This window comes from Antechinus flavipes, chromosome 1 (genome assembly GCF_016432865.1).
Source record: "Antechinus flavipes isolate AdamAnt ecotype Samford, QLD, Australia chromosome 1, AdamAnt_v2, whole genome shotgun sequence".
In the NCBI taxonomy this organism is placed as follows: domain Eukaryota; kingdom Metazoa; phylum Chordata; class Mammalia; order Dasyuromorphia; family Dasyuridae; genus Antechinus; species Antechinus flavipes.
In genome coordinates, this window is record NC_067398.1 from 639,187,749 (window position 1) to 639,210,480 (window position 22,732).

The following is a 22,732-nucleotide window of genomic DNA, read 5'->3' on the forward strand; positions in this document are numbered from 1 at the left end:
TTTTATCAGCAGTAAATGTCAGAAATAAGACTTAATCCTGGAATCCTGATTTCATATCCAGTTTCTTTCCATGCATAATCAGCTTATTTTAAATGGCAATACATATGTAAATAAAAGTCTGAAGAAAATATACAGAATTCTCAGTTTTGATAAGTAAACTTTCATAATATTAATCTCAAAAATGACTTCCTAGATCAAATGGCTGATCTGGAAACCTGGTCAGTGTCTTTTAATAACCAAGAATTTAAGAAGCAACAATTAAGACAACTTGTAAAGGACTATTGTCAATTAGCCAAGTCATAAATCCAGAAAAAAAGCCAACAGCAGGAAGGATAACTCCTTAAGATTACTCCTCAGAAGTGCATTTCACAATTGTAGATGAAATATTGAAAAGATTTTTTAAAAGATCAGGGCAGTTAACAGAACTCTACCAGACCTGACTTCAAATCATATGTCTAATACAAATAAGCTACGACTTGGGACAAATCATTTTACAATTCAATGTACCAGGAAATTCTCTAAAACTGCAAGTTTTACAATGATTAAAAATTTTCAGAGAGTTCTCTTCACCAAGGGAATTACATGTTTTAACACACACACACACACACACACACACACACACACACACAAACATACACAGACTTAATTTCTCTAACTTTTGATTTTCTCATCTGTAAAATGGAGAAAACCTATACTATCAATCCCACAAAATTCTTCTGAGGACAACAGCACTTTGTAGTTTTTAAAGGGCTAGAATAGTATGAGTTGTTCATGCCATCTTTGAGGTCCAATATTTTTTATCCATTCAGCATTCAAGATGATGTTCCCAGGAGCATCTAGTTGGCCCAGGGGATAAAATATCAGACCTGAAATCAGGAAGACCTAAATAAAATGCAACCTCACATACTCATTAGCCATAAATGGAGATTATAATAGTATCTTCCTCCCAGAGGTGTTGTGAGGATAAAATGACATAATATTTGAAAAGTATTTTTAAGAATTATAAATGCTATTCAAATGCTAGATTTGGTGAAGAGGAGGAGAAGGGTGTAGTAGAAGATGATGACCAGAGAAGAAAGAAGATGGCATCAAATGTTAACATGTATGATTGGAAAAAATAGAAAAATCTCTAGTATCCAATTCAACTTAAGTCAACAAATATTTACTTAGCACCACCTATGCAGCCATTTTTAATCCAAAAGCTAGTTCTTTTTAGTCAAAATATTTTTTGAGCTGTGCAAAATATATACAAACTCCCTAAAATAAGATCTAGTTGAAAGGATGTGGGTAGGGGTGTGTAGGTGGGGGTGTATACACATAGGTGCATATGCAATAAAAATGATTAAATAAAATTATTGTAAATTGAAATATATTAATTTATTGAGATAGATCTTTTTGTTCCTTTCTTTGCATTTCTTTCAATTCCAATTAGGATGTCATATTCATTTTTATCACTGTTCTCTCTGTTTTAGACCCCATTCGTCATCATCCTCAAAGGCCATGCTCAGAATTTGTTCAGATTCAGAGTAGAAAAGGAGGGTGGGCAAGAGAGAAGGGGGAAAACTCATCCTATTTTCAAACCAATAAAGCAGATTTACTATCTTGCAGGATAAACTCTCCAAGTCACAAGACACTAAATCTTGATTATACTTACTTTCCTCAACTTCATAACAATTTCAAAGGTTATGAGATAACAAGTTTTGCAATTATCTCACAAATTTTGCCTGTCTTCCAGTACTTCACCCAACAAACTTTGCCTTTAAAAATTTACAAAGATACAAAAAGGGCAAGCTGCCCAACTAAAGGTTTATCTCTTGTCTAGCCATCACTCACTTACTTTTACATGGCTGAAATCACCAGCTTTGCTGCTTTCTGAGGGATTCACTGATTTGCTGTCAACTCGAGGCTTGACAACCTGTCGAAAAGGACTGGAAAGAGGAAGACCACTAACGCTGATTCCATCTAGAAAAAAAAAAAAAAAGAAGAAGAAAAATATGGTAGTGAATGTCAGGCAGACAGCATACATTTGTGACTGGCTCAAAGGCTTAGACATTCCTTTGGAACTCAGCTTCAGGAAAACTGGTCCCTCATGGTGAAGTGAAATTTTGTCTATATCTCTTATAAAGGCATTAACCTTCAAAGTTTAGAAAAGCATTATAGCCAAGAGAATCTTAAAGAGTACTCTACAAAGTCAGAAAAGAACTTCCAGAAACCAGGAGTTGTGAATTGCCTATTTAACACATGTGAATAATGTCATAGCCATTCTACCCAATGTTTTTTGGAGAAAGTGCACACTAGATTTTTAAGGGTAATGATTTTTGATAAGTATTGTTCTTGCTATACCACCTTAGTAAATACCATTTTTAAAAAATTAATTGGATAGAACTGTGAAATGATCCAATCATTCTGGAGAACAATTTGCAACTATGTAAAGAGCTGCAAATCTTTGCATGCCCTTTAATCCAGCAGTGTCTCTACTGGACCTGTATCCCAAAAGAGATAATACAAGATAGAAAAGAACCCACGTGTGTAAAGATATTTTAGCAGCTCTTTTTGTAATAGCAAGGAATTAGAAACAGAGTGGATGTCCACAAGTTAGGGAATGGCTGAATAAGTTATGATATATGAATGTAATGGACAATAATATGATATGATAATATGATTTCAGAAAAGCCTGGAAAGATTTACATGAACTGATACTGAATGAAGTGAGCAAAACCAATAGAATATTGTACAAAGCAACTACAAGATTATATGATGATTCAACTGTGATGGATTTTTCTCAGCAATGCAATGATCCAAGACAATTCCAATAGACTTGCAATAAAAAATGCCATTCAAATCCAAAGAAAGAATTATAAAGACTGAATATGAATTGAAATATAGTATTTTCACCATTTTCATTTGTTTGCTATTTTCTTTCTTGTATTTTTCCTCTTTTGATCTTATTTTTCTTGTACAACATGAAAAATAGGAAAATATATTTAAAAGGATTGTAGATGTTTAACTTATATTCCTTGCTGTCTTGGGGGAGTGGGTGACAAAGAGAGAGAGGAAGAAAAATTTGGAACACAAAATCTTACTAAAATGAATGTTGGAAACTCTTTTTTTTTTTTTTTTTTTTTTTTGCTGAGGCAATTGGGGTTAAGTGACTTGCCCAGGATCACACAGCTAGGAAGTGTTACATGTCTGAGACCAGATTAGAACAGTGCTCTATTCACTGCACCACCTAGCTGCCCCTGGAAACTGTCTTTATGTGTTTTTAGAAAAATAAAATACTGCTGAGGAGAAAAAAAGAGAAATGGGGTCAATGGCTGCTTATCAAGGTGAATCAATCATACAAGTACAGGCTCATGTGCAAACGTAATAGGATCCAATCAACCAAGGTCAACCCCTAAAGTCTTGAATTAGAAGTTAATCACCTCCTAGAAACCAGGCTTGCCAGTTTGGTATAATATTCCCTTTAAGCAGCCCTTAAAAGGACTTAGCAAATCCTTGCTTATCTTCCTTGAACAACTCCTTGATTGGTCTTCCAAGGGTTTCTATCACAAAGCACAGAAGACAGATATCTGCTGAGGAAGATTTAAGGACAGTAATGAACAACAGTGATATGAGAACCCTGGTTAGCTCTTATGTCTCCTGTTTTTGCCTGACAAGGAGAATGACATTTGGCTCAGAGAAGACAGAATTAAAATGATTAATAGGGAGTTAAATCACAAGATTTGTACAGACTATCAAAAAGCATTTAGCTGCCTCTGAAGAGTTTATCAGTCCCAAAGTACTAAAAGACAGAGATAAGCTCACTGAGTGATCTTAGAAAGATTACTGACAACATGAAAAGTACTAGAGAGTTAGAAAGCAAGGGTTATAACACTTTTCAAAAGGGAGAAGAGAGTATAAAGTCTATTAACTATAGACCAATTCCCAGTATAATTTGAAAAGAAATTATCTAAGAAATAATTAGTGAGCAGAGAGAGCAATAACTTCAAAAAATCAGCTTTACTTCATCTAGAGCAGTATATATAATGATAACTTTATTTGTTCACAATTATTACAGTGGTAGATCAAGATAGTTTAATTTTAGCAGAACACTGAACAAACCTCCTATGCTATTTATATGGATTGATACCAAAAAAAAGGCACAATTGTATGGATATGAATATGAATATGAGTATGAGTATGAGAATGAGTCGAATAACCAGAACCAAAGAGCAATCTTTAAGGGTTCAATGTCAACATGGAAAGAGAAGTCCTAGGAATTTGTGACTGGCTCTGACCTTGTATTTAAAAATACATTTTTGTCATTGCCTGGGGGAAAGATATAAATGACATGTTTAACAGATTTGCAATGGACTATGACAGAAAGGAAAGAGAGTTACAACACCAGATAATAAGATTAGAATCCAAACGGACACTGAAAAACCATACTAGCCAATTATAATTAAATGTATCAGCAGAAGGTTGTCCACCTAATGGGAGTTTGACCATAGTAACTCCTTAAATCTTGTATTAAGGCATGAAAACTATACTCTGTATCAACAGGGGGAATAACCTTCCCCATCGCATCACAGAAATTTGAAGTTCTCTAAAGTCAGAAAAGAAAATACTACTAACATTTTTTTTCTTTTGTATATAAATCCTATTGATGTGCCATAGAATTCTAGCGTTTGTGAACTGCCAGTTTATTGCTTTCTTCTATTCTATTTGAATGTTTTCATCAACCTAAATGGTGTTTGCCTTGGATTATATAACCTCCAGATCCCATAGGTGATTTTCTTTGTATTATTGCTACCATAGATTTATTCAATTCAACTCAGTATGAATTCAATAAACATATGTAAGGTACTATATTCAGTAATGGGTATGAATTAACTGTGGTCTTATAGTAGATACACTACATATAGATATAATATATATTAATTTACAAATATATAGTAGAGAAGATGAGACATGAATCAATATCAATAATGGCAGATAAAATGTGATAAGTTTAAAGTGACACAAAGAAGTTGAAAAAAATGTAATTTCTGATTCTAGGTATAAGAGACACATTTTTCAATTGGATCTAAAGGTGATGAAAGATTATATGAAGCCACAAAGTGTAGTGAGAAGAGCACTGGACTTGTACTTCTGATATGGCTCTGCACCCTCAAACAAATCAAATAGCCTGTCTGAGCCTCTGTTTCTTTGTCAAATGAAAGAGTTGAAGAAGGAAAAAAAAATGTTGGTAGCATGCTAGCTCTAAATCTCTGATTGATTCTGTAATCTTAAGAAACAAGAGATTCACAAGATCCTTTCAGGTAGAAGGAATAATAAGCAAAAACAAAAAGTGAGGAAACAAACAAACAACAAACAAACAAAAAAAAAAAAAACCAGACATACTTAGGGAGTGCCATATCGTTCAATTTAACATGAGCATAGGATAGCTGACGAGAAAGAGTGAGAAAACAACTGGGAAAATAAGTGAGGGTCATATCACAGAGAACCCTGAATGCTAGGCTTTGAAGATAAGACTTCATATAGTAAACCAACAGGCAATCGCTAAAGATCCATAGTGAGAACAGCTACCTAATCAGAGTGACAGATTGAAGGAAAGTTGTTCCAATTGTAGTATACAGCCAGAACTGGGGAAGTGGAGGAAAAAATAAGAGAAAAGACTAGTGGTAAGAAGACTAGATTAGGAAACTATTACAGTAATAATGAACCCTAAAAAAGAGCAGCCACAAGAAGGATGAAAATTAGAGGTGAGATGTGAAAGACTTATAGAAACTCTAGAGGCAACATGGTACAGTGGAAAGAACACTGGTTGTGGAGGGAAAGGACATGGAATAAAACCTGCTTTGAGTTATTTGTCAGTATGACCTACCCATGTAGCAAATCACAATAATTTCCCTGGGCTTTATTTTTCTGATCTGGACTCCACATTCTTTCATTACCTCCCCCTCAAACTTTGAATTTGTGAATAACACAAATGGACTAATAATTGTCACATATAATACTTTAAAATGGAAAAAACACTTCCCTGTGAAGGAGACCAATTAAGGAGCACAAATATGATTGTCCTCATCCATAAGATGGAGACTCCACAAGGCTAAGCAACTTACCTAGGACTGCATAACTACTGAATATTAAAGCTAGGATTTGTATAAAAGTAGCTCCTGAATCAAAGTCCTATAGTTTTTTTTTGTAAAAACATGCAGCCTCCTTGTGGCAATACAAGGAGAGTGAACAAAATAGACACAATAGACAAGAATACCAATTAATTAGATACAGAAACAGGACAAGGATTAATGATGAATTTACTATCTAAGGTTACAATACCTCTAAGTAAATGGAAAAATAATATTATTACCAGATAAGAAAAATTTAATAAAAGGCATCATTTTTTCAGAGAAACAAATAACTTTTTGAAAAACAATGTTTTCAGAGGATATAGCTCTACAGATTTAAAAGGTGCCACTAAAGCACAGTTGATGGGAATTCTTGCCTAAATGGCTGTCCTGTAGGAGACAAGAGCTAAAAAATTGAGTCATTAAGAAAATCAGAGGTTGGCTCAGAATTCTCATCTTTCCCCAAACGCTGCTCTCAGTAGTAACCAGGACAAGAAGCCAATGTACCAATTTGTTTAGTTTTCAGCTATAACAGCAGATAGAGCACAGAATCTGGAGAAAGAAAGACCTAAGTTCAAATCCAACTTCAAACATTATTAGCTATGAACCTAGGCAAGTCACTTGACCCTGTTCACCTTGGTTTCTTCATCTGTAAAATGAGAATCATTTTTGCTATTTTGTTTGTTGCATGTAAGGATGAAATGAGATAATGATGTAAAGCACTTAAAAAAGAGTGCCTGACACAAAGTAAGTGTTAAATAAATGTTACCCAATATTAGCTTTTATTATTTAGCTTCACAGTACACATTCTCAAAACAGTCATACAATTAAGGTTCCTGTTGCCAGGAAAAGAAAATATATTACCTTCACATGAGGAAATATGTTAAGAAAAAAAGCGTCAAAAGAAAACATTGACAATTCAGGACTAATAATGATAGTAGTTAGAAGTAGGAAGAGTACATCATAGTAGTAGCTATTGAAGGACAGAAAATAATTTAAGCATGGTCTCAGAAACTAATTCACTATTTTAATCTAAACACCGGGCTATCCAGATCAATTCAAAACAACAAATGTTTAAGGCTCTTTAAAAAATCAATCTCTACATAATTGACTATATTAATAACCAAACTAATAGAAATCATATGATTATATCAATAGATTCAGAAAAAGCATTTAATAAAATCCAACATCCATTCCTATTAAAAACATTAGAAAACAAAGGAATAAATGGAGTTTTCCTTAAAATTATCAGTAGCACCTATTTAAAATCATCTGCAAACATTTATAAACATCATATGTAATGGAGATAAACTAAATCCCAATAAGATCAGGGGTGAAACAAGTTTGCCTACTATCACTATTACTATTCAATATTGTATTAGAAATGTAAGCTTGGGCAAAAAGAGAAGAAAAAGAAATTAAACAAATTAGAATAAGCAATGAGGAAACAAAATTATGATCCTTTGCAGATAATATGATAGTATACTTAGAGAATCAACTAAAAACTATGAGAAATAATTAACGACTTTAACAGAGTTGAGGCATACAAAATAAATCCACATATATCACTGCTATTTCTATATGTTACTAATAACATCCAACAGCAAGAGATACAAAGAGAAATTCCATTTAAAGTAACTGTAGATAATTTAAGGTATTTAGGAGTCTATCTGCCAAGACAAAGCTAGGAACTATTACATAATTACATAATACTTTTCATACAAATGAAGTTAGATCTAAACAACAGGAAGAATATCAAGAGCTTATGTATAAACCAAGCTAATATAATAAAAATGACAATTCTACCTAAATTAATCTAATTATTCAGTGTCATACCAATCAAATAGCCAAGAAATTACTTTATAGAACTGGAAAAAATAATAACAAAATTAATTAATGAAAAAATGTAAATAAAGGTGGCCTAGTTGCACCAAACCTAAAACTATATTATAAACCAGCAGTCATCAAAACCATTTGTTACTTGCAAGATAAAGAATAGTGGATTGATGGAAGAGAGTAGGATCACAAGACACAATTATCAATAACTATAATAATCCAGTGTTTGATAAACTTAGACACTCTAGCTTCTGGAAAAAAGAACTCATTATTTGACAAAAATTGCTGGGAAAATTGAAAAATAGGTGTTGGTCAATGCTTGGTTTCTTCCATACTAACACCGTATACAAGATAAGGTTGAAATGGTTTCATGATTTAGACCTAAAGGATCATACTATAAGCAAACTAAGAGAATAAGGGATAGTCTCCTATCAGACCTGTGCAGAGGGAAGGAATGGACAAAGAAGAATTAGAGAGAATTATGAAATGCAAAAAAGGATAATTTTAATTATATTAAATTTTAAAATTTTTGTACAAAAAAATGCAGCCAAGATTAGAAGGGAAGCAGAAAACTGGGGGGGGGGGGGGGGAAGGGAGAGGAGAAGGGGGGAATTTATATCTAAGTGTTCTGACAAAAACCTCATTTCTAAAATATAAAGAGAATTGACTCAAATTTATAAGAATACAAGCCATTCTCCAACCGATAAATGGTCAAAGGATATGAATAGACAATTTTCATACAAAAAACTTAAAACCATGTCTAGTCATACAAAAAAAGTTCTAAATTACTATTGATTAGAGAAATGCAAATTAAGATAAGTGAGCTACCACTTTACATCTCTCAAATTGGCTAAGATGACAGGAAAAGATAATGATAAATGTTGGTGGAGATGTGGGAAAAATGGAACACAAATGCATTGTTGGTGGAGTTGTGAACTGATGCAACCATTCTGGAGAGAAATTTGGAATTATACTGAAAGGACTATCAAACTGTGCATACCCTTTGATCAGCAGTGTCTCTACTGAATCTATATCCCAAAGAGATCATAAAAAAGGGAAAAGGATCTATATGTATAAACATGTTTGTATCAGCCCTTTTTGTAGTGGCAAGGAATTAGAAACTGAGTGGATGCCCATTTAGTCAGGGAACAGCTGAATAAGTTATGGCATATGAATGCAATGGAATGTTATTGTTCAATAAGAAACAATCAGCAGGATGATGTCAGAAAGGCCTGGAAAGATTTATATAAACTGATGCTAAATGAAGTGAGTAGAACCAAGAGAACACTGTACATATAACAACACAATTTTTGTGAAGATCAACACTGATTGACTTGGCTCTTTTCAACAATGAAGTGATTCAGGCCAATTCCAATGGACTGGTGATGGAGAGAACCATCTCCATATAGAAAGAAGACTGTAGGGGCTGAATATAGATCACAACATAGTATTTTAACTTTTTTATTGTTGTTTGCCTGCATTTTGTTTTCTTTCAATTTTTTTTTCCTTTTTGATCTGATTTTTCTTGTGCAGCATGATAAATGTGGAAATATGTATAAAAGAATTGCACATGTTTAACATATATTGGATTGTTTGCGATCTAGGGGAGGGAGGTGAAGGGAAAAGAGGGAGAAAAATTTGGAACACAAGATTTTGAAGGGTGAATGTTGAAAACTGTCTTTGAATGTATTTTGAAAATAAAAAGCTATTATTTTAAAGAGAAGATGAAAAAAGCTAGGATTTCAGTTTCTGCGCTAACTTCGGCAATAAGAGTCGAATAAAAGATTAAAGGAATTACAGTAGGTAATGAGGAAACCAAACTATCATTCTTTGCAGATGATATGATGGTATACTTTGCTAAAGTTATGTATTATTTCTAATAGCAAAGTTGCAGGATACAAAATAAATCCACATAAATCCTCAGCATTTTTATACATCACCAACAAAATCCAACAGCAAGATATACAAAGAGAAATTCCATTGAAAATGACTGTCGATAGCATAAAATATTTGGGAATCTATCTACCAAAGGAAAGTCAGGAATTATATGAGCAAAATTACAAAACACTTTCCACACAAATAAAGTCAGATTTAAATAATTGGGAAAATATTAAGTGCTCTTGAATAGGTCGAGTGAATTAAAATGACAATAATATCTAAACTAATCTATTCATTTAGTGCTATACCAATCAGACTCCCAAGAAACTATTTTAATGACCTAGAAAAAATAACAACAAAATTCATATGGAAGAACAAAAGATCGAGAATTTCAAGGGAATTAATGAAAAAAAATCAAATGAAGATGAACTAATTGTACCTGATCTAAAACTATATTATAAAGCAGCAGTCACCAAAACCATTTGGTATTGGCTAAGAAATAGATTAGTTGATCAGTGGAATAGGTTAGGTTCACAAGACAAAATAGTCAATAACTGTAGCAATCTAGTGTTTGACAAACCCAAAGATCCCAACTTTTGGGATAAGAATTCATTATTTGGCAAAAAAAACTGCTGGGAAAATTGGAAATAGTATGGCAGAAATTAGGCATGGACCCACATTTAACACCATATACCAAAATAAGATCAAAATGAGTCCATGATTTAGACATAAAGAACAAGATCATAAATAAATTAGAGGAACATAGGATAATTTTCCTCTCAGTCTTGTGGAAGAGGAAGGAATTTGAGACCAAAGAAGAACTAGAGATCATTATTGATCACAAAATAGAAAATTCTGATTGCATCAAATTAAAAAGCCTTTGTACAAACAAACTAATGCAAACAAGATTAGAAGGGAAGCAACAAACTGGGAAAAGATTTTTACAGTTAAAGGTTCTGATAAAGGCCTCATTTCCAAAATATATAGAGAAATAACTCTAATTTATAAGAAATCAAGCCATTCTCCAATTGATAAATAGTCAAAGGATATGAACAGATAATTTTCAGATAATGAAATTGAAACTATTTCCACTCATATGAAAGAGTGGAAATCACTATTGAAAATCACTATTGATCAGAGAAATGCAAATTAAGACAACTCTGAGATACCACTACACACCTGTCAGATTGGCTAAGATGACAGGAAAAAATAATGATGAATGTTGGAGGGGATGCGGGAAAACTGAGACACTGATGCATTGTTGGTGGAGTTGGGAACGAATCCAACCATTCTGGAGAGTAATCTGGAATTATGCCCAAAAAGTTATCAAATTGTGCATACCCTTTGATCCAGCAGTGTTTCTATTGGGCTTATATCCCAAAGAAATACTAAAGAAGGGAAAGGGACCTGTATGTGCCAAAATGTTTGTAGCAGCCCTGTTTGTAGTGGCTAGAAACTGGAAAATGAATGGATGCCCATCAATTGGAGAATGGCTGGGTAAATTGTGGTATATGAATGTTATGGAATATTATTGTTCTGTAAGAAATGACCAGCAGGATGAATACAGAGAGGACTGGCGAGACTTACATGAACTGATGCTAAGTGAAATGAGCAGAACCAGGAGATCATTATACACTTCAACAACGATATTGTATGAGGATGTATTCTGATGGAAGTGGATTTCTTTGACAAAGAGACCTAACTCAGTTTCAATTGATAAATGATGGACAGAAGCAGCTACACAACCCCATTTTTGATATCTTCCATTTCTTGAGATAACTTCTAAAATTACGTAAGAAATTAAACATAGGCACATATATGTGTATATACATATATAACTTGTTCAGGTGGGAAAAGTAGCACATCCCTGAGATTTTCCAATAAATCAATAAGTACTTATTAAGCACTATGCTAGGCACTTTGTATATAACAGTTCCTATTTATGTTTCCATTCTAATAGGAGAGACAAATATATAAAAATATGTATAACATACAAAATCAAAGAGTAAATACAAATACATATACATATGTAAATATGCACACTGAGAAAGTAGTTAAATACAAAACAGTTTGGGACAGAGGGCACCCATAGTTTTCTCATCTTCCCACATGTCGATCCACCAACACTAAAAAAGAAAAACAGTGTTTTGGAACTAACATGACAAATCAAGCAAAATAAATTCTCACATTAGTGAAATTATCCATGGGTTTTGATTAGTTCTCTATAAATGTTAGTTCTTAATTATTAGCCCCACATTACATAAGCTTATTGATTTTTTCTGCTTTTCCCAATACTATCAACTCTAGTTTGCTACTAAAAGTAGAGTATAACCCCTATAATTTTCATGTTGATATGAGGTGACATTTTTAAAGCAGAGGTTGGAAATTACTGCCTTTCCTTGTTATTTCTCTAAGCCAAAAGTTTCATTCTTTAAAAAAGTTATCTACTTATATAAGAAAAAGAAATATTTTTTAGGAATATCCATTTTTTAAACATCAGCTCCTTGTTTTAATCAATTGAGACTTGTTTTAAGTCTCATTTAATAATGATGATGATGATGAAGAAATTATTATTATTATTATAATCAGAGGATTATTGAACAAAGTTATCTCTCTTCATTGCAACTTCCGAGGAAATTTTGAAATATTTTAAAATAGGTCAAGGAAGCACCTTATTGGAAGATGAACTTTAAGTTTACATTTTGCTTTATCAAATCAGATGTTGTTTGGTAATAACAAACAAGAAATGCAGGAGACTCTTGTATTCTATTTTTCAATCAGGGACTAAAGAAAGTCGAAAAAAACTTGCTATTTCTACTCTGATATCTTCATAAAAATTATCTATTAGAATAACAAATAAAATTAAGGAAGCAATTTATTAGAAAATAAATAATAACAAAGATGTGAGAGGGAATGTGGAACAATTCCTAGAGATAAGCCTCAAAGTCAGGAAGACCTCTAACACATATGGACTGTGTGAAAAGAGGAAGTCACAGAGTACCTTTGTGGCCCCAAAGGTTACTCTAAGATGGTCAGTTACAGAGTAGGAACTGATCTTCCCTTTGGACATTTTCTTTCTTTCAGTGCACAAGTGAATCTATAACCTTAATGATCCAAGACTACCTTCCAAAAATATGGATGGCAACTCATCCATGACATTCACATTTTGAGGATAGTAGTTCTACTACACCAGATGGAGCCTGGGTGGCAAAGTGGATGGAATGCTAGAATTGAGTCAAGAGGATCTGAGTTAAAATTAGACACCAACTGAATGACCCTGGGTAAGTCACTTAACCTCTGTCTATGTGACAGAGTGGCTCATTTCCTCATCTGGAACTGGGGATAATAGCAACTTCCTCAAAGAGAGGTTGTGAAGGTCAAATGAATAGTTTTTGTGTAAAGTGCTTAGAACAGTGCCTGACACACAATAGACAGTACATAAATGCTAGCTATTATTATATTATTACTACTATCATATTATGCCTTGCTCTTACTATCTTCTTTTTCTAGCATGTAAGTTCCCAAAACAAATAAAATTTTAGAACTGTTTCTAATTTAATATCAGTAACCCGGAATATAAGAAAGAACAGCAACTGAAAACTAGAAGATACAGGTTTAATTCCTGACTCACAAAATTATCTGTTTGATCTTTCTGGTAACTCAGTTTTAATGAAGATAAGAAATGTATATATTGCCAACCCACCTTGCAGGACTATTAAGAAAATAATGTGAAATCACATGTATTTATGTATCTATATAAGTACATAAAAAGTAACTTTAAAGCACAATTAAATAAGCAGTTATAATAGAAGGATGAGTAAGAAAGATTGTTATTTTGTGCCCAGGTCTTCACTTTAGGGATTAAAAAAAATTTATATTCAAAATATGAATCCTTTTCTGATCTCTAAACAGAGCCATCTGAGAACCTGGAGCCTTCACGAAGCTCAAAGAATGTTAGAGGTGAAAAGCGCTAGAGGGATCATCTAGCCAAATCCCTTACTTCCTAGTGGGAAGTAAAGTTAAAAACTTAAAATGATTGGCACTGCCTATACCAGATACTCAGACTACAAAGGCCAGGGTGCTGCTAGAAAGAGCTGAACATTTCAAGGCAGTCAGAAGTAAAAAGGGCACCACAGCAAGCAACTGAACAACTCATCTAGTCTCAGCAGGATTTTGCTGTTTTCACTCCAAGGGGAATAGGAAGGCAGCTCTAAATTGTAAATAGGAACAGATGATTGCGAGCTTAGGGGGGAGAAAGAAGAGAAAGCATGCTTGCTCAGGCGATGGGGAGAAGCAGAAGGTGAATAGAAGAGAGAACAAAATATGTTCAAAAATGGACAAACAGCATGGGATTATGGGGAAGGAGAGAAATAGGAAGAGGTTTTCAGGGGGAGAGAAAAAGAGTATGATATTCAGTCATTCAGTTCATTTCCTTGCCAACATGGCTATCACAAATAGAACAGAGAACAGATTGAGATGGCAATTAATAGGAAGACAGAATAGAAAATGCAACAGACAGATGAAGGCAGCCCACAAAAAAGATCTAAGAGTTTAGTGGGCTTATCATCACAAGAATAGTGTTTATTGTGTTTGAGTCTGTGAGTTTGTCATGAATGCCATAGAGGTTTTTAGAAGAATGTGTTTTTTTCATTTTTCACTGAGATCATGTAATTTCCCTAACAAGCATAACTACAAAGATGGTATTTTTAGGGAAAGGAAAATAAAATATTCTATAACCCACCTCTGGAATGAGCATAACTTTACAGAATCTTAGAAAAGAGCTCAGAGTATATCTAGTCCAACTATTCATGATACAGATAAAGAATTTGAGGCAAGAAAAAATTGTGACTTTTATGAATGCACATCTTGTTAATCCAAGTCTTGTACTCTTTCTATTCTTTCACTATTCAGACACATAGGACAAAGTTGAAGGCCATGAGAGAAACAAAACAAACAAAATGTTCCATGCAGCAAGCATGTGAGACTGTCTATTAACTATGGATACATTACACTCCTAAGACAGTTCCTAGAATCTTATTCAAAGCCTCGTTACTTTCATTTTATACATAAATTTTTTTAGCATGCTCAGGGTATATACCATTCCCAAAGAAATCAGTCAATCATTATAAGAAAGGGGAAATGGAAAACAATGTCTGGCACTTGTTAGCTATTAGCCCATTGGGCAATGATTTTTAAAAGATCTCGAGAACTAACACAACACAAACATATGGGGCCAGTATTAATGCAGAAGCAAGCCACCTTACATAGCTCCAAAAGTTCTGAAGTCAGAACTCTTTCAGAATTCAGACCAATAGGTCATGTGTTGATTATGATCCAGAGTCATTAAAAAAAAGAGTAAAAGATATTTGATTTCCAAAGCAATGAAAGAAATATTTTTTTATAAATATTTCCATTCCTAGATTAAAATTCTGAAAATTATAGTACTTGGAGGAATTAAACTCTAACCATCCAAAAAGTTACCTATGTAGAATAATTCCTTTCACCCAAGGGTCTGAAAAGTTAAGGTCCTTATTCTATTTATTCACATTCAAGTCCTTACATATCTGAAAGACAACCTGGGAAACTGCTCCTAGTCTTATAAATTTGAATCCGTTTTTTGTGTTGCTTATAAATAAAACTTTTTGCTGCAAAGATTTTTTTCCCTATTTAACTGCTTCTTTCTAATTTTAATTTCATTAATTTTGCTTGTATAATTTTTAATTGTATGTAGTCCAAACTGTCCATTTTACCTTTTGTGATTCTCTTAATTATTGGATCATGAACTCTCCTTCTAACCTATAAAAGAATGATAGGCAATACTTGCTTCTCTAATTTGTTTATGAAGTCATCTTTCGTTGTCTAAGTCATGTATTCGATGGGATCTTTTCTTGGTATATGCTCACAACTCCTTTTAAATGTGTCTTCCAATTCTTACTTCTATGAGGAAGCATGGTATGGCAAAAACAAACAAATAAAAAATACTAATACTTTAGCAATGATAGGGCATGTCCTCAAATCCTGCCTTTAAAACTCACTACTTGGGATAATCCCTTAATCCTCATAGGCTTCAGTCTCCTCAGCTATAAAATAAGAAGAACTAGACCAGATGGCCTCTCTAGTCCCTTCCAGCTCTAGATTTATTATCTAGTGAATTTTTCACAGTCCTTTTTCAACAAGCGGGATTTGGAGATCGACCACAGGGAAGAACATGCACTCATCCCAGATTCTTAGTTTGAGGAGTGCATCCTGGAAATTCACCTCATTATTTTCTACCTGGCTACTTTTCTTGATTTCATGACCTCTAAAAACTCATCATTCTGCAAAGTGAAATAAACTCTAAAACTATCACTTCCTCAGATCATTTACCACCCTAGAGCAAGATACCCTTCTCTCTACCTTTCTACCTCTACCACTACCCCATCCAGCTTTCCAGCTTCTTTTTTATTTGTGCTCTTCCTCCATTAGACTGTGAAGTCCTTGAGGGTAGGGACTGTCTTGTGCCTTTCTTTGCATCCCCAATGTTTAACACAAGTGCCTGGCACAAAGTAGGCCCTTAATAAATGTTTATTAATAAATGATTGTTTACAAGTCATTCATTTCTTCTAGGATTCAAGTATTATAATATAATAAGAAAAATAAATGGAAGACTAAGATTCAAATTTTGATTCTGAGATATTAGCTATGTGACCAAAACTAAATCATTTCATCTATCCAATCAGCAACTACTTCTTAAAAAAAAGGGTACAATAATACTTGTCCTATCTACCTCACAGAATTATTATAGGAAAAATATGGGGCAGTCAAGGCAGGCTGACTAAAGTAGTAGGACACCCTAAAGGAAAGAGTAGTGCTAGTTGGGTTAAGCCATCTCACATCCTACTGCAGACTACCTAGAACACTGAACCCATAAGTTCCTGACCATCATTCCTACTTTCAACCTCCCTCAGCCATAATGATGGTAAACAACCCTTTTGGAAAAGGGGCCCCATCATCGCTACAAAGAACAAATGGAAAAGTAAGTGCAAAGGTGCCAGAAATGGCAGCATCCTCCAAACTACCAATTCCAATTCTAGCCAAGATCAGGAAGTGATGTGATCTTGGTAACTGCCTCTACAGCTGCTGCAGCTTCCCCCTTTTCCCCCTCATAGCCACAGCTACTAAAGACCCTGAAAAGAAAGTTCTCATCATTAGAATTATTGGCACTGTCAAGAAACAGATATGTTGTTATTAATGGAAATTACAATAAAGAAGATGCATCACTATCTATCTGCTTTGCCACTGTACCCTCAGAACCATAGTCTTTTTTATCTGAATTGCACCTGAATGTAATAGGCTGAGGCTCGAGTTGATGCACTGAGGTCCCAAGCACATGAGGCTAAATAGTAATTGGACCATACTCTATTAATATATAAGCTTGGAGAAAGAATGGCCCCCGCCCACTCTTTGTGCAAGTCCTGATGTGTTGTATAGGAAATGACGATTTTGGTGGGTGAGGGCAAGGAAGTGGGAAGGGAAGCAGAAGGAGACACTACTGGCTGGCGTCTTGACACAGCTGCTCGCATTGCCATTGCGACGGCCCTTCAGCTCAGATCTCTCTCTGCTAGCTGGCTTCCTGTCGCAGGTGTCCATATTGCTATTGCAATCCTTTTTCACCTCTTCACTTCAATAAAGATTGAAGATTCCTGACTCCAGCTGATTTTAAATACGTGGTCATCACACCTGAAATTTCCTTTAGTTGTCTTCCTTTGTTAGTAAGTAAGTTTGAAAGCAGTGACTGTATGGATTTCTATTTGTATCCCTAGTTCTTAGTGCTTTGAACAAGATTACATATATTTTCATTCATCTTATGCATTTACAAAATTTAACATAGTATATAAGGTTAAGGTTACAAAATAAAGAGAGCCAAGAATAAATATAAAAGCATACATTTTGTTATCCACAATTTATAAACCAAGAAAAGTAGTCAAGTAATTTGCCCAAATTTCTACAGACAGCAAATGGAGAGACTCTTGAACTCAGGTCTCCTAACTCTGTCTAGTAGCTATTTAAATTACACCACACAGCCTTTGTAACAAACACAGTCACTTTTAAGAGTGCACTGGGCAGAAAAAGACCCAATTTTACAGGCTAAATAACAGATAGCATAAATGGGGGAACACTCCTTTTTAAGATTTGCTCTAGGGAGGGCACTTTGGCACTTTTCCCTTTATTCACAGCAGGTATGAGTGTTTGGGGCAGTTGCAAGGGCACACATACTACTTTACCTTCCTCTGCTCAAAATGCTCCTCCAAACTGCCAACCAGACTCAAGTAGAAGGCCAGCAGGAGAAGCATGACAGGATGGTAACGGTTGAGAAAGTTTATTAAGCAGTAAGAGCCAAAAAGTAGTGTGCCAAGCAGGCTGTTTTATATGCCACCTGCTGGTACTTAAACAAGGAGATGCCAACCTTAGCTCAACCTTGGCTTATTCATCAAAAGTAAGAAAGATGAAATGAAAGAAAAAAGTGGGCAGTCATATGAGTTAAAATAATTTCAATGATGATTGTACATGTATAAACTATATCAGTCTTGAGGAGAGGAGAGGTAAAGGAAAGAGGGAAAAATTTAGAGCTCAAAATCTTACAAAGATGAAAACTGAAAAATATCTTTACATATAATTTAAAAAAATACTACTAAGTCAAAAGAATCATGAGGAAAGAACATTTGTCTCCCTTTTTAAAAAAGAATTAAATTATGATTATTAAACCAAATTGATCAATAGAACAAAATTCCATTCAATGAGCAGAACCAGGAGATCATTATACACAGAAAGATTATGTGATGATTAATTCTGATGGACGTGGCTCTCTTCAACATTGAGATGAATCAAACCAGTTCCAATTGTTCAGTCATGAAGAGAGCCATCTAGAACCAGGGAGAGGAGTCTGGGAACTGAGTATGGTTCACAAATAGCATTTTCACTTTTTGTTATTGTTTGCTTGCATTTTATTTTTTTTAAATTAGTTTGATTGGATTTTTCTTGTGTGACATGATAATTGTATAAATATGTATACATATATTAGATTTAACATATATTTCTACCATGTTTAATATGAAAAAAAAATTCCATTTCAATATTTGCAGAGGACTTCTGCCAAAGCTCACTTTCAGGGATTTTTGTGCTTTATCTGTTCTCTAATCTGATAAGAAAATATTTAACATTCATCTACAAAATCATAGGAGGCAATAATGAAAAAAAAAATACTCCATTTAGAATAAGAGCTCCTGGCTTCTAATTTCTGTCAAATAGTAGCTCTTATTCTTACTAGATATATAGCCCTAAATATATGCCTGGGTGACCATTTGCCTATGCTGTAGGGAAATTTTTGTTCATTGTGGATTACATTTAGAAGGCCTCTAGAGCCCCATCTAACTTAAATTGTGAGATTCTGTAAGAAGTCATTTTATCTTTCTGGCCTTTAACTCATCTTAATTAATTATAAAGCAATTAAATTAAATCATTTTTACCTCACTCTAATTTTATGTTCCTGCATATAGTTGGGACTGAAAGTTGGAAGGTACCAAAAAAAGCCATCTACTCCAATGTTAATCCTTTTCCACAAGTTTCCTTACAGTAATCACCCAGCCTCAGTATGAAGACTACCAATGGTTAAAAAGTCTAGAAAACTCACTAAATATAAGACTTTGAAAACATTTCAATTTTCGTGAACCTTAACTGGCTCAACTAATTGAAAAATTTTTAAATGAAATCTTAACAGACAACAGTAAATCCAGAAAATAACTAACTATAAGATACTATTTGTAAAGTGTTTATCCCAGTAAGAACTTTAATAAACAGTTGTTTCCTTCCTTCACCCTTCCCATTTCCAAACTGGTTTCATAACAAGGATGTAAGGATCATTCAATATAAGGAAAACAATTAACATGAATCATGTACATAACAAAGATTTAAAACCACATGATTATTTCAATATATGTCCAAAAAAGGTTTTGACAAAATAACACTCATTTATGTTGCTCAATATCCAAATGGATCTGCGATCTCATCCATTTGTATTTATCCTCTAATGACGCAGTTTGCAATTTATTCCTGACCATCTATGATATACAACTATTGTTCCTGACCTCCCAGATGGCCAGAGGTCACATATTCACTATGTAGGAAGCCTTCCTTGATTTTTTCTGCTATCAGGAAAATACTACCAAATAAAATCTTGTCATTGTATTCTCTTTATTACTCTATAACAGTAAAAAGGCATTTACTATAGAATATTGTCTGAAAATTTTATCCATTTTCTAATATTCTCATCATATGAGAGGATTTTCATAAAAATTTAAATAGATTTTAAAAAGTAGTCACAAGTCTAATATTTATTTATGTTTTTGCAGTCATTAGTAGAAATAAGGACTAATTCCTCCCCTCTCCCCCCATATTTTTGCTATCTTCCTTTCCTTCAGATAACTTGTCAATCATCCATCCCACAGCCATGATACTTACAGCACAGATCTTCTCTAAGTATATACACTTGGTCTAGGCTGGCTTCACTTTCAGGCTTTGTTTCTTACTGCCACTTTCACCTACTATATAAATGTATCCAGCACAATAATATTAGTTTCTAAATGATGGTTTTGCTCTCCTTGCTGGTGAAAAAGTTTATTATAAAAATCTCAAAAGATATTTTCCATTTTTATCCTTAACTGCTCTCAGGATAATTTTGCTTAAATCAGTTTCCCTTTAAGCTTTCTTTTTCCTTCCACAGCTTCATTGTTTGATAACGTGACACTGTTCAAGATCTTCTATCATCTTTCTTTGTTATTTTTCACAAAGGTGTTTATATTCTAAATGGTTATTTTTTTTGGCCATCTCCTTCTATATGGTAAGCAAAATGTTTGCTGACTTAATATACTTTTTAGATTCTTTTGATCTCCAACTACATCAATTAATTTATATCAATTAAACCTTTATATAAAATATCATAATTTGTATCATCTTTTCTGATCCCTATTACTTATTTCAATCAATAACTTGTTTAAATAAGCAAGAATTGAATTATTTCATATCATCTTTTTTCTTCTTTTTTTATACTTTCTATTTATATATTAACTTTGGTCTTTGTTCTAAAAAGCTAGTGATCAGACAATGCATGCATAACTTCCACTTAGTGTCAGTTCTTCTCCTGTAAAAGGATGCTCAATTTCATTTGTTTGTGATATTCTTAGATGTTTGCCATATTCAAAATCCTTAAAAAAAAAAAAAAAAAAAAGGCATGGAAGAGTTCTTTAAAAGAATTAAGAGCAGGCACTGAAATCAAGCATTATTTCCAAAGCAAAAGCACTAGAAATCTTTCCAGGACAAAGAGAGATGAATCAAGGATACTATCCCCATTGCAACTATATATACAAAATTATATTATTTTTTTTAAATTAAAAGGTATGAGCATTGATAAAAAGGAGACAAAACCATTCCTATTTTGGATAACATGATCAAATATTTAGAAAATCTCAGAGAACCAATGAAGAAATTAATTTAGATGATTTATAATTTCAGCAATGTAGCAAGAAACAAAGTCAACCCTCAAAAATCATCACTATTTTTATTTCATTCTGAAAAAAAAAGGAAGAATAGTACTAAAAGTAATTCCACTCAAAACAATTTAATATTGTATAAAATATCTAGGAAATAGACTACCATGATATATATAAAATTCATATCAACAGCAAAAAATAAAAGAGTACAAATTCCCATGTCTATTTCCTTCACTCTACTTCAGTTACATCAAGAAATGATCCTAGCCTTCCTTAATATCACCCACAAATCCACTTACATGTCTAAGAATACTAAATTTTCCTTATTTAATCATAATCTTTTATTTTCCATCTCATTTTAGGCCACATTCCTAATAAAAAAACTACTTTTTGTCCATATCATGATCTCCAATCCCTTCATTCCTCAACACTGTCCTGGGACATTACCCTTGCTCTGGCTACCCTATCTTTTCTTCCTAATCTTGATCCCATGACAAACCAGTTAAGCTTTATGCTATCCTTTATTCCTGAACCCTGGTCCTTTGTCCTACATAAGAGCTTGTCTTGCCAAAGGCTAACACTGGATAACTCCTACTATCCAACTAATTCACTAATATTCTTGATGAATGGAACTGAAGGAAATTATAAAAGCTTGCTAATAGGGTATAACTCAAGTTTATACTAGCTAAACTCAAATGAACTCTTATTGTAGCAAGGCAATCTTATAATTTTTCCTTCATTGATTCCCTATGCCATTTTCCAAACTTTCCAAACCTTTTCCTTTATCTTCAATCCTCCCTATACTAAATCTCTTTTACTCTCATCTTATATTCTGAGAACTTCACTTCATATTTTGCCTAAAAATTTGTGGCCAATAATCAACTTAGTATTACTCTTCCTAAACCTATTGTCGTCTTTACCATGACTGTAATTTCTTTACTCCTTAGTATTTTCTTAGTTCATCCCTGATGTGATTACATTTTCCTCCCTTCCCAATCCCAGTGAACCAATTCAACAATATCATCTACTCCTGAATCCCTCTCTTCCCTTGTCCTCTTATTGCTTATGCCCAGTCCCACCATCCATCCCTCAGCCATTCCTACTTATGTGATGTTAAACAAACAACTAGGCTAAGTTACACAAATGTGCTGATTAGATCCATCACAAAATTACATTATCTGATCTCAACTAGGCCACTGATACCATGTTTTCCCGATAATAAGCCCTCTCCCGAAAATAAGCCCTATTGAGATTGCTACTGTAGTGAAGGTGATCCCTGCACTACACGCTACATGATGGTACCATCCCCTTCCCCCCCCCCCCCAGGTGAAATGCACGCCACGCTCCGAGCTGCATCCAATCAGAACTGCAGCAGTGAGCGCG

At 33.8% G+C, this 22,732-nt stretch overlaps 1 protein-coding gene across 3 annotated transcripts in view; it reads right to left on the bottom strand.

The window, feature by feature from the left end:
* TRAPPC9 (trafficking protein particle complex subunit 9) overlaps positions 1 to 22,732 on the bottom strand; it is a 1,007,235-nt gene that overhangs the window by 685,695 nt on the left and 298,808 nt on the right. For all 3 annotated transcript variants that reach the window (XM_051971143.1, XM_051971142.1, XM_051971144.1), the window contains one exon: positions 1,838 to 1,962. In XM_051971143.1, the coding sequence (XP_051827103.1) occupies positions 1,838 to 1,962 (125 nt within the window). The remainder of the gene's footprint in view (positions 1 to 1,837; positions 1,963 to 22,732) is intronic.